The 11997-nt window shown below is 37.8% G+C and overlaps 1 protein-coding gene across 4 annotated transcripts; it reads right to left on the bottom strand.

The window, feature by feature from the left end:
- Positions 1–1326: 1326 nt before the first annotated feature.
- Positions 1327–11086, bottom strand: LOC117590590 (glutamate receptor ionotropic, kainate 2). 4 transcript variants are annotated; one of them, XM_034283346.1, is made up of 16 exons: positions 10943–11086; positions 10672–10873; positions 10184–10597; positions 9959–10125; positions 8852–8905; positions 8613–8777; positions 8394–8555; positions 6087–6290; positions 5810–6013; positions 5644–5748; positions 5268–5525; positions 4839–5102; positions 4599–4802; positions 2853–3050; positions 1806–2196; positions 1327–1753 (listed from the first exon to the last, which is right to left on the bottom strand). In XM_034283346.1, the coding sequence occupies exons 2-16, from the start codon at positions 10829–10831 to the stop codon at positions 1476–1478; spliced, it is 3228 nt and encodes a 1075-aa protein (XP_034139237.1). In that variant the 5' UTR covers positions 10832–10873; positions 10943–11086; the 3' UTR covers positions 1327–1475. The 4 variants fall into 4 exon arrangements, with proteins under 4 accessions (XP_034139237.1, XP_034139236.1, XP_034139238.1 ...); XM_034283345.1 differs by having other exon boundaries at positions 4599–5102; XM_034283347.1 differs by lacking the exon at positions 5268–5525 and having other exon boundaries at positions 4599–5102.
- Between the last annotated feature and the right edge of the window lie 911 nt (positions 11087–11997).

The following is an 11997-nucleotide window of genomic DNA, read 5'->3' as shown; positions in this document are numbered from 1 at the left end:
TCCCAAATCTACAGTTTTGAAGATAAAAGAAAAATAAAAACGCCATTCCCTAGGGAATGGCCATATCTATCAGATCACCAAATTATTATAGCCACAATGAAGAAATTAATTTTCCAGTGGCTAAACCCACCCTGTCACGCAGCTTTTGTTGTTCTTTTTACATTCTCTCTTTCACACTCTGCTTCTGCTTCACTCGGCCTCTGCCTCTGCCCTCCCCCCGGCGCTGACTCTTCCGACTTTTAACCCACCCCGTCCCGCAGCTTATATTTGTTTTTATTTTTGTGTGCGGGCGCTGCCTCTGCCGCGAGTCTGCAGTGTGTGGGTCTAGGAAAGGGCGGCGAGGTAAAGGAGCGTGTTGGTGTGAGAAGTGTTGTAAATGCAGATGACAGTTGAAGACAAATTTTAAAATTTGACAAAACACCGCTAAGGTGCAGATGTAGTACTGAGTGCCGGGTATAAAACTTGTGACGCGTAAGAAGCGTCTCACACGTCCCTTCTCGTTACTCTTCGAGTACCGGATATAACGTTACCTCAAGTCGGGAGTGATATAGATTCAGTATTGAAGCCTAGAACGATATATACAGTAGATGTCATTTCCGTGGACCAGGACCGAAGTCTTCACACAACAATGAATACTCTAGCCCTTATAGTCCCTGAAAACTAGACTTCAACGATACGAACAGACAGACAGACGGAAGGACAGACAGACACTGCTATGTCGACTCGGCTGATCCGTTGATGCTGATCAAGAATATATATTCTTAAAGTGGCGAATATGTTTTCTTCTGTGCGTTACGCAAATCGCGCACTCCTCCAGTACCGGGTACAATAGGACTGCTACTTATGACCACGGTATTTGCTTATTACAAATAGGTTATATAAAAATTCGATTTAGTCGAATTTATGAAGTAGAGCAAGTTGAGGTATAGTTGTGTCTAAACTACTACTGCCGCGCTATCCTATCGTTCTATAGTTGTAGAAAGTCAATTTAATTCGAAATTACAATCAATATTTTAAAGGTAGCATAAAAATTCGTTAACGATCACGAAAACGATACCGAAAGAATTTGGTTGTCTTCTTGAAGACCTAATACAAGCGGCCACGATTTGCAGTATCAGGACTCATCAAAAGGGCAGGTGGGCCGAATTGCCCGTTCCCTAATGCAAGCGAGAGCGACAGATTCAGAAAGCGATAAGGCCGGTTAAGGGGCGAGATTCGAGAGAGGCGATTTTCATACATAGACCGCAACTCGAAGGTCAGCAAATGACCGAAATGGGCAGGCGGTCCGAATGGTCCGTGCCCATTATGGAATTATACAAGGTTGTCTTGTTAAATAGATGCGCTAATATATTTATTACCGATTATAATTTTAAAGTTATTACAAAAATAGTTTATCTTTTTATTCACATGGACAAACATGTACATGAATCAATATACGCCATTACCTTTTTCCGAGGTGATAGTTCATTATATATTTAGTTAAAATAATTATAGTGAACTCCCACATTTTGTGTACTTAAATTGCACGGCACGTATGTGGGTCGGGGAGAGCATTTCAGACAATTCCGTTTTCGCGGTCTGTGCTTTGACTTGGATCCATGGCAGTGCATAGCGAATCGAAGCTCCTCGGCCATTTCTGAACAAAGCGATTGATTTTCCATATGCAAATTTTTTTTCGAGTTCCAACAGAACTCGAAAATGGCCACAACTACTGCAAGTGCAAGACCACATAGGAGAACTACAAACACGCCACCTGTAAAGAAAATGTAGTTTCACTATTATTTGAGTCAATATTAGTAACATACCAATATTTTCTACTCCCAGTGCATTAGCTTTTGATTCTTTGCTTTTGTCATCCCTGTTGCAAACGTCACCAGTATTTTTCCACCATTTGTCATATAATATCTGAATAATGCCTTTCTCTTGCAATTCCAAAATTGCAAGTGAAATTTTATCTCTCCAAGGAGAGCCCTTAGGAGTCGCAATTCCGTAGCCTTTTGAATCGAGAAGGCCTCCTATTTGCGTCAGATTGCAGTCACGTTGAACTGCATAGTCTAGCATTGTAGATTCCATTAAGAATGCATAGTTTCCTTCCATTACACGTTTAATTCCATCTTCGTACGTTTTAACAAACACAGCCGTCTTTCGATTCTCCATATAACGCCACATTTTTTGATATATTCCAATTTTTGAGTCCTAAAAAAAACAACTAAAGCAATTATTTTAAAATTTATGGATTAACATAACCTCTACGCCAGGTAAGTATTGGAGCAAAACTGTAACAAGTTACATATTTCGACGTGGCGATTTCCCCCTTGTAAAGGCCAAATAATTCCCCTCTACCCAATGGTAGAGCGGTAACCTAAAACCTCAAAAAAAATATATATATTTATGGATTTGCATCCAAGAACTTATTTATCACTGGAAACATTTTAATGGGGCATTTTAAAGTTTGAAAGAACTCGATTCTAATTTTCGAAATTATTAAACACATTATATGTTTAAAGCTAATTCTTTTTCATATTTTCTGTGAAATAAGACCACACAATATTTTATTTTCTATCACGCATTCCCTTAAGTGACGATATCAGGATACAATCTAGTTAGGACAACCAAACTGTTCGACTTACATACAAATGTATATCGCTTGCGAAAATTCAGATATCATTTTTTTTAGGTATTCTGAGTTTAAGTTCCCAGCGGTGGCTAACAAGAATGCAATTCAAACGGTTATATTTGATCTTCTCTTATACTTTTAAATTCTTGTTATGATAGTTTATGTATTCTTTGCAGCCAAATATACATTATATTTATATATATTAAACAAAATAAAGTTTTGAATACTGATTTACCCTGAAAAATGTCATTGTTGATCCACCTTCCAAAGTACCGTATGAAATTTCCGTTTGATCTGCCAAATCTGAAGCACTTTCTATGGGTGAAATCATTCGCTCAACAGTCAAAAATGCAGCCAAGTTTGCAGTATATGAGGATATTATAATTAAGCAAAAAAAGAACCAGCATCCGCCGACGATTCTTGTAGATGTTGCCTGAGGAAAAACGTTATTTTATAGGCATGTTTTTATCTATGTATCTACAAACAAACGCATATAATTGTGTATTTCCCCACTATCGGTTACTCTTTGACACAATAAGTACCAATCAAGTTATTTTTAAAGAAAAAACAATATACAGTTTAGTTTTGCTTTAATTAAGCATATATACCATAAGTCTGCGTACATTTTCAAACCTTAAATTTGTTTATTTCCACATTCTTTAATTTAAAAGGTTTAAAAATTAGAATACCAATTAAAACGGATATAATTCTGTCACACCCGCCCGATACACAACCTTTCATCTGTATTTATTTTGACATATAGTGGCCCAACATTGATTTAAACGAGAAGGGACGTGTGAGACGCTTCTTACGCGTCACAACTTTTATACCCGGCACTCAGTATTACTTCTGCACCTTAGCGGTGTTTTGTCAAATTTAACATTTTTTCTTCATCTGTCATATACATCTACAACACTACTCACACCAACACGCTCCTTTAGCTCGCCCCCCTTCCCTAGACCCACACACTGCAGACTCGCGGCAGAGGCAGAGGCCGAGTGAAGCAGAAGCAGTGTGTGAATGAGAGAATGTGAAAAGAACAACAAAAGCTGCAGGACAGGGTGGGTTTAGCCACTGGAAATTAATTTCTTCATTAATGCTATAAGGCTATAATAATGATCCAATCGGATCCCAATTTGGTGATCTGATAGATATGGTCATTTCCTACGGAAAGGCGTTTTTGGTTTTCTTTTATCTTCTATTGTAGGTTTGGGAGGTTTTCGCCTTTTTGAAGTACACTGGTTTCAGTGTGAGCATACAGCAGTCTGGAGCCAAAATTTGGTGGCTCTAGCTCTATAGTCTCTGAGAACTAGTCGACAAACCAGACGGACAGACAGACATGGCTCAATCGACTCGCTTATTGATGCTGATCAATAATATATATATACTTTATGGGGTCGGAAAAGTTTCCTTTTGTGCGTTACATACAACCGTTATTCACACAAATACAATATACCCTATTTACTCTTCGAGTACCGGGTATAAAAACACAGCAGTAGTGTTTTTTACTTTGGTTTTATTGCAATTTATGGTTTTAAAAACTGTTTTGAAGACAATTCTTTGTACGCAAACTAGGTTTGAGCTATGATTAATCCAGAATAGAAGTAGTGGCATGTTTATAAATGATTTCTGATATGTTATATTTCTAAAGCTATTCATTTTATTACTCAAATACAATGCCAACCCAGTTTTGCTGAGTTAAAAATCGTCCCTCTTTTTATGAAATTCACGAGGTTCGGACATTCTGTTTAATTTAGTGAAAATTGTGTGTTTTATGTTTTAATGTAAATACATATGTTAGTGTATATGAAGAAACATGCAAAAATGAAGTCATCAGCTTCACAGCATAACTCAAAGTAGTCAAGCCGATCAATAAAAAAATATATATATTGTTCTTTGTATTTTTACAATGTAGATTTAAAAGGTTTAATGCATGGTGCCTCATATGCACATTTACTTTAAAATAAATCGTGGATCATACCCTAGGATATAAATCGGAACCTTGCTGCATAAGAGCGCCGATTGCAAACCAAAAACTATTTTTTAATGTAAAGTTGTTTTGAATGCTAACTAACTCCACTGTATTATCATCCGAAGCATCTTCATCAACATCATTCGATAGTGCTAATTGAAGGACGCGTTGTCTGTTTGTCTTAATATCGGGTTGATTTTCAAAGCAATTGTTTCTGTTATCTTGTTTTTGGTTGCCATCTAAAAATATATCTTGCTCATCTTCTGACATGCCTGTCAACTCTGATAATTCCAACAGTTCATTTGTGTGATTTGCTTTTCGAATTTGATTTAAAACATGGTCACAGGCCATGGAGCAGGCCGGCTTAGAATTGACCCATTCGATTGGTGATAATCGTGCGACTATCCAAATGGAGATTGACACAAAAATGTATCCAAATGCTATATAGAACCATATTTCAATAGCGAGTGGATTCATAAACGAGAAAAACTTCGTTTGAGCTCGATCTGAAATCTGGAATACAACAATTTATTTATTAGGTGTACTAGGTTAAAAACGAATCCATGGGGAAATAAGCTCACAAATTTTATGCGTATGGATATGTAAATAAGCATATATATTTAGGTTGTATACGTGAATAAAGTTATATATGTAGCTTTGTTATTTGTTTAGGTATACCTTTGGGTTCAGTCCTGATCCTTGCCGTAAAAATGTTCCTGTTATAAACCAAAAACTGTTTGATATGGAAAACTGATTTTCCACAATATCCGTTTCCTTGTAGCACGGGTGGGGATTTTTCCACTCATATGGCGAAAATCGAGCCATCACAAATAGTGCGAAGGATACTAATATATAAGCAGCTAGCACATAAAGCCATATCTCGATTGCCAATGGGTTCATAAAGGAAAACAGCCGTGTGGGTTGACTTGTCGGCACCTATTAAATTTGGCCACATACATATATGAGTATAAGGAAATTTCAAGTTCTACAATGTTATGAACTAGACATGAACCAGACATTTTAATATAAACTAGCGCAATAATAGAAAATGTACCTTAAATAGTATTCCTATGCCCAAGTTCATAAAAGGTTTTGTAAAGTCAATAACACTTTCCCTGGCATAGTTAATTGTCATTGACGCTACAGCTAGATCTGCGCGCTGTAAAGATAAAAACTTTTTAGATTTAAGAAAACAGTTTTTGCCTGTGCATTATACTCGCCCTTTCCATTAACTCCTGAACAATCCCATTCCAAGAATTGGTTTCCGGTATATAAACCCCATACATATTATCGGGAACTAGCTCGATTTTATATTGAAATCCAACTTGTTGAGCAATTGCTTTAAGAAGATCAATACAAAAACCTTCAAACCTAAAATTTCCTGTAAGATTTGCATCCTCCTTTACCATAACATATGGTCGCTCCTAAAATAAATGCAAATTATCCTGTAAGTATATGTAAATATATATATATTCACAAGTATTTGGCAAAACAAACCTCTCTTGTCATCACTACTAGAGTTATATTTGCGATATTAGAGTCGTAAAATGCTGTTGGGTCGGATATATTAACTCCCATATCTGGCTCCCAATACCCAACCTTTTGAATTTTTTCTTGCTTCAGTTTTAAAATATCAATTTTAAATTTGTTTCGACGACCTTCGACAAAATTGACATTACCAGTCAGCCCATCTGTTGCAGCCTGAAATAAATTAGCAAAATAACTTTGAGCAAATGAGCAGTGCTGCCATAGAATACTGCAAAACTTGTATTAAAAAATGTTGAAATACCGGGTTTTTTAACCTCTTTTTAGAGGAAAAAAAAATATACAAGAAACCGTTTGAAACATTCCATTCTCTTCAGTTCTCGAAAACTACCAAGCCAAAAATTCCACAACACACAAAAATCCATAACTATGTCGGGATTTATAAGAAAATTATGAAAGGTTTAGGGTCAGAACATTTTAGATCAGCCGTTTCTTCATAGATTTGTATTAGTCTTACCTTAAACGATGCCGAATTAATGCACAACAAAAATGGGGAGAAAGATTTAGATTAAGATTTAACATTTATTCTACATGTGACAAAAAAGCATCTGGAGAAGGGGTGGGGGGGTAGACATTGGACATGCATTTCTTCATTCTGGCTATAATAGGTCCACAGTGGGTCCCCTCATAGGCCAGGCCCTTATTTATCCGGATAGGGGGATGAACGGTCGCGGACGCATTTAGGCTTAAAGTCCTCTAGAATCGAGGTGTTCCTGGCAAAAGCAAGTAGTTCCCCTGTCATCCTTTTGGAAGCATTTTCAAGTGATGCGATCGTGCTAGGGCCGGGAAGATGCAGATGAGATGTTTCAGGGTTTCCGTGTCCCCAGGCTCATCACATTTCCTGCAGCTGTCTTGGCTGGTGATGCCTAGCTGGGCTGCACGCGCCGCAGCCAGACAGTGGCGTGTGGACAATTGCCACTAGTAGTCTGCAATCCTTCCGTGGCAGCTGCAGTAGGTAGTGGCTGTGTTTACCATTACGTACTTTGCACATGGTTTTCGCGGTTCTGTAGGTGGTGATACTGCGACACCTGTTATTGCTCTGTAGTCCGTCCCGCTTTTCTAAGTTGTGTAACGCTCTAAGAGAGACCGGCACTCTCTCGAGTCTGTCATTCGCCAGCCCGACGCCTTGCTTAACTAGAGTGGTGGCTTGGTGGCTAGGCACCCAGTAAATCCGCACTGACTTTGCCTGTCTACAAATATCGTGCGCTTTCCTATGTGCTTGATGGCGAAAACTTCCGCCTGGAATATTGCGCATCGGTTCGATAGCTTAAATGACCGCCTTATTTCAAGGATTGTGCAATATATGCCTGCTCCTACTCCTCCTTCAATCTTGGAGCCGTCGGTGTATAAATGGATGTGTTGGGTCTGGTCCCGTCCCTTTTTCCAGTCCTCGGGTCCCATAAGAGAAGTTGTTGTAACAACCAAGCAAGTTTGGGGGGTAATTTAATCAATAAATCTGATCATGTCCCTGCCAATTGATCTGGGCCCGTAGGGTTGTGTCCTCAGGATTCACGATGCAATTTTGTTGGGGTCGAATAATGATAATTTTCCAGTCTGATCCGTATTCGGGGATCTGATAGACATGGCCAATGTCTACGGAACTTAGTTTTTAGTTTTCTCTTATCTTCCAAATGGTGAATGTAGCAGATTTTTTACAGACAGACGTACATAGACATTTGAGGCCAGGGACGAGTACAGTCTCGCTCTCGCGCGCTCCCTCTCTCTTTCACTCTGTCTGTCCCTCTCAGGTTGCCGTGGCTGCCGCTGTTATGCCATGTGAACTATGAACTCTGGCTGACCGACAAAATAATTAGCCCTGACTACGGCCATCTCGCTCACGGTCCACTATCATTCGTCTCTCTTTTTTTCTGCTTTTTTTTTTGCACGCTGCTAGCGGAAGCAACAGTTTTTCGTTTGTTTATGTGCCCGAGCACATTTCCGTCGGGATAGCGCTGGGACCGGGATCTGGGACTGGGACTGGGTTCGAGTTTTGATGGCCCCTGGGACAACGGCTTGAACGACGACTAATTACAACAAATAACAGACAACAGAAATTAACTTATGTGCTACATAAATTAGCGCTGTAATATGACTTTTTTTTGTTTGTTCTGGTTGTGTGGCGCCTCAATAAGTTATTGCCACGCAGAGTGCGGCATGGCAACTATGCGTTGGCGGTTGTCCGCCCCAGGAGAATGAGCAAAACGTACATTTGAAAAATATTGATCACGAATCTTATTATTAAATAAGGTTTAAGCTTACTGAATTGATATGGTTATACAATGAAAGACCATCATCCCAGGTTTCGTCAGAGGTGCAAGACAAGTTTTTAACTGATATTTTGGAACTACCATCATCCAAATGAAGGAAGTGTAATCCAGTTGCAAATGCATACACCGAATCGAACATCAGTGCAGACTCAGTCTGAAAGTATTCAAATTTAATTGTTAGCACATAAATTTCAACGAGTGCATATTTAACCTGTATATATGGGACTCCATTGATCAAATCCAATCCATTGTGTTGTAGCTTTTGCATTTGATCAATAACTTCCAAATATCGTTTACTACCGACATCAACCAAACGAAACGCAGTAATATTTACGCTGTTGTATCTAAAGTCTTCTAAGTCATACGTTTCCAAATCCTGGATAATTTGTTTGGTTTTTGATATTTTTTATGTTGACGGTAGAATAATTACTTATATATTTAAAAACTTACAAACGTGGTAAACATATAGTGATATCGATGGTCATTCATTTGCAATTGTAGAATCTGAAATGTTATTTATAAGTATTTACATAAGTAATGGCAAATATCAAAAATATATTGACATAAGCTTTCTGTTCTTAATTTCATACATACATACATACATATATAAGCACATACATTTTCACAACTCCGCTGCGACTCAAAGCATGGCTCGGTACGCTTACATTCACCGCACTTTTTGAGTTTCTGTGCGAAGCCAGCACGCAAAACGAAATATTGCAATGCATTGGTATTGGTACGAATTACTTTAACATTCCTTTTTTCTTTTTATTATATACATGTATATATATGTATATATATATGTATATTTATATATATATACATATATAAATGTATATATAAAATTTGTATTTAATTATAATAATTATTATTATAAATATATATGTATATTATTTTATATTCTTTAATTTTCCATGCACAATAGATAGGGCCGTGTCGAGCCTTGCTCTAAAGCAAATGTTAGGGAATAGTGTTTTTAGTTTTCTCTTATCTTTAAAATTGTGGATATGAGAGATATTCGTCCTTTGTGGAGGCGGAAGGGGGCTAGGCGAAATTTCGAGATACAACAAATTTGGTGACTTTTAAAGTCTTCTATATCTAGGCGCTCATCAAGAAAGACGGACATACAGACATTGACTCGGCTTTTGATGCTGATCAAGAATAGATATACTTTATGGGGATATACGCATTGATCCCACCACAAATACCACAAATACCATACACCCCATTTACTTTTCGAGCACCGGGTATAAGAAAAGGATCAGGACTATACATGTATACTTTATGAGGTCGGAAACGTTTCCCTTGTGCATTACGCATATTATAAATACTGCGTGTATAAAAATAACGATCGAAGAAACTGAAGGACGGCTGAATCTACAAATATTTGGTAACTTTCATGCCTGCCTAAGAAGTTACATATAATTATATCATTTTCTGTATGCTATAGGCCATATACGTATGAACAATGTATGTACATATATGTATATATATGTATGTATAAGTTTGTATCCTAAGGTGTGCAAGTCCAAGACAAATCACAAATATTTTTCGTACGGATCTAAAAAATTGTTTTATGTTCGATGGACTCGTGTCGACTATTATTTTGTAGATTTCCTTTTGTCGAATCGCGCGTAAGACTCCTCGGTAGGACTCCGGACTAGCTTGCCGTATGTACATTTCGGTTTTCATCTCATTCGAGGCATGCATCAAATTAAAAAGTCCTAAACACAAAAAAAAGAATTAAAATAACTGTAGGACTTAAAATATAATGCGAATTACCATAATCTTCTTCGTAAATAATTGCAACCTTTGTCCAATTTAGGTACAACATTAAGTCCCTATATGCTAATGTTAGAACATTGTGGGATGGATATAAATTGACGGAAAACTCTTTGGAATTCATTTCAAGGTCAATGCGAACTTCTATGTGGGGAATGTCATATGCCTCGCAAATAGATTGCACATGACCGGCAAGCAATGGGTCCGTTGGACCAAAAATCGCTTGAACTCCAGCCTCCAACTGTCGGCAAACCTTTTTTGTTGTCCGAAAAGAGTCGTCACGCGGAACATATTCAATGTCGTATATAAGCTGTGTGTTGGGTAATAGGGACTTTTCTCTGTTAATGCGGTATATTGCGTATTTGAATGCAGATTCAATACTACTTTCGCGTTCATCTTCTGTAAATATTGCACCTTCGGCAATGTAGATAACATGACTATTAGTTGATGGTTTCACGACGGTGTCATAAATGTGAGGTGTAACTTACCTACTCGAATTACTGGTGGTAGAGCATTGGCAATAATGACCATTGAAAATAATATATATACTAAACATAATCTGGTAAAGGTACTGATGTCGATTCTCGTTTCGTTGATTAATATTTCCCGTTTGCATCGTAGTGGTATCTTACAAAAGCAAAAAAACATGATTTGCAAAATTGTGTCTTACGTTGCAGGCATAACATGAATCTAAGCCACAAAGAAACGGAAGTACATCATTTAATTTAAAATATTTTTTGAGTTGGCTTTTTATTATACCATCATTCGCTTCTTAATCATTTAAAATGTTATTGATTTCACGTAAATACAACACGATAAATGTATTAGGAAAAATACATACAAATTTACCATAAAGTAAATTTCAACAAGCTCACTGTTTTCACCCCCACTGCATTTAGTGCGGCTTTCGTTAGATGTCTGAGGCGCGTGCGCCATATTTTAAAAGCTGGTGCAATTCCCATCCCTCTGCCCAGTAAGCAGGCAGTCCGTCCCATGTGTTTGGAGCTATTATGGTGGATTGTTGCCTCAACCATGCAGACCGTTAAACAATAGACAAATAGAGAAAATAAAGAAATGAAGGAACTATGAAAATAAATTAAATATTTTTTTTTTACATTATCCCATATCCCAGAAAAGATAAAGACAATTTCGTTTTGTTTATGAAAACTGGCGGATAGTGTTTATTTTAATGTAGTGGGGGTTCCACTGCAAATTAATTTCTTTATTCTGGCTATAATAATGGTCCAATCGATCTTTTTCGACTCGGCTACTGATGCTGATCACGAATATATATACTTTGTGGGGTCGGAAACGCTTTCTTCTGTGTGTTACGTTCAAGTATACGAAAAAACGAGAAGGGACGTGTGGGACGCTTCTTACGCGTCAAAACTTATATACCCGGCGCTCAGTACTACTTCTGCACCTCAGTTACATACTTCAGTCCTACCTTTATGCCTGCTCACTCTTTCTGCTCACTCCAAAGCTCCTTTCATCTCTTTCTTTTCCGGCAGAGGTCGCACATTAAACGAGAACCAATAAGTACATAAGTGCGTGGAAGGGGTAGCGTAGCCACTGAAAATGGATTTGGTCTTTCTGGATATAATAATGAACTCATCTGAAGATTTTCTAAGTTTCTGCGTTTTCTCCTATCTTTACAATTGTGGAGTCCCTTGTTTTTCGCTCTTTTTGTTTCACTGGAGGCGTAGTACTATTGGAAATACACGTATGTACATATAATAGTGTGATTTTACTGTCTGGACAGACAGACAAAGCCAAAGACAAAGAAAAAAGTCGGCAGAGGCAGAGGGACGGCA

This window comes from Drosophila guanche, unplaced genomic scaffold (assembly GCF_900245975.1).
Source record: "Drosophila guanche unplaced genomic scaffold, DGUA_6, whole genome shotgun sequence".
NCBI lineage: Eukaryota > Metazoa > Arthropoda > Insecta > Diptera > Drosophilidae > Drosophila > Drosophila guanche.
Note: the sequence above shows the minus strand (reverse complement) of the source record. Positions and strands in the feature narration are given on the sequence as shown.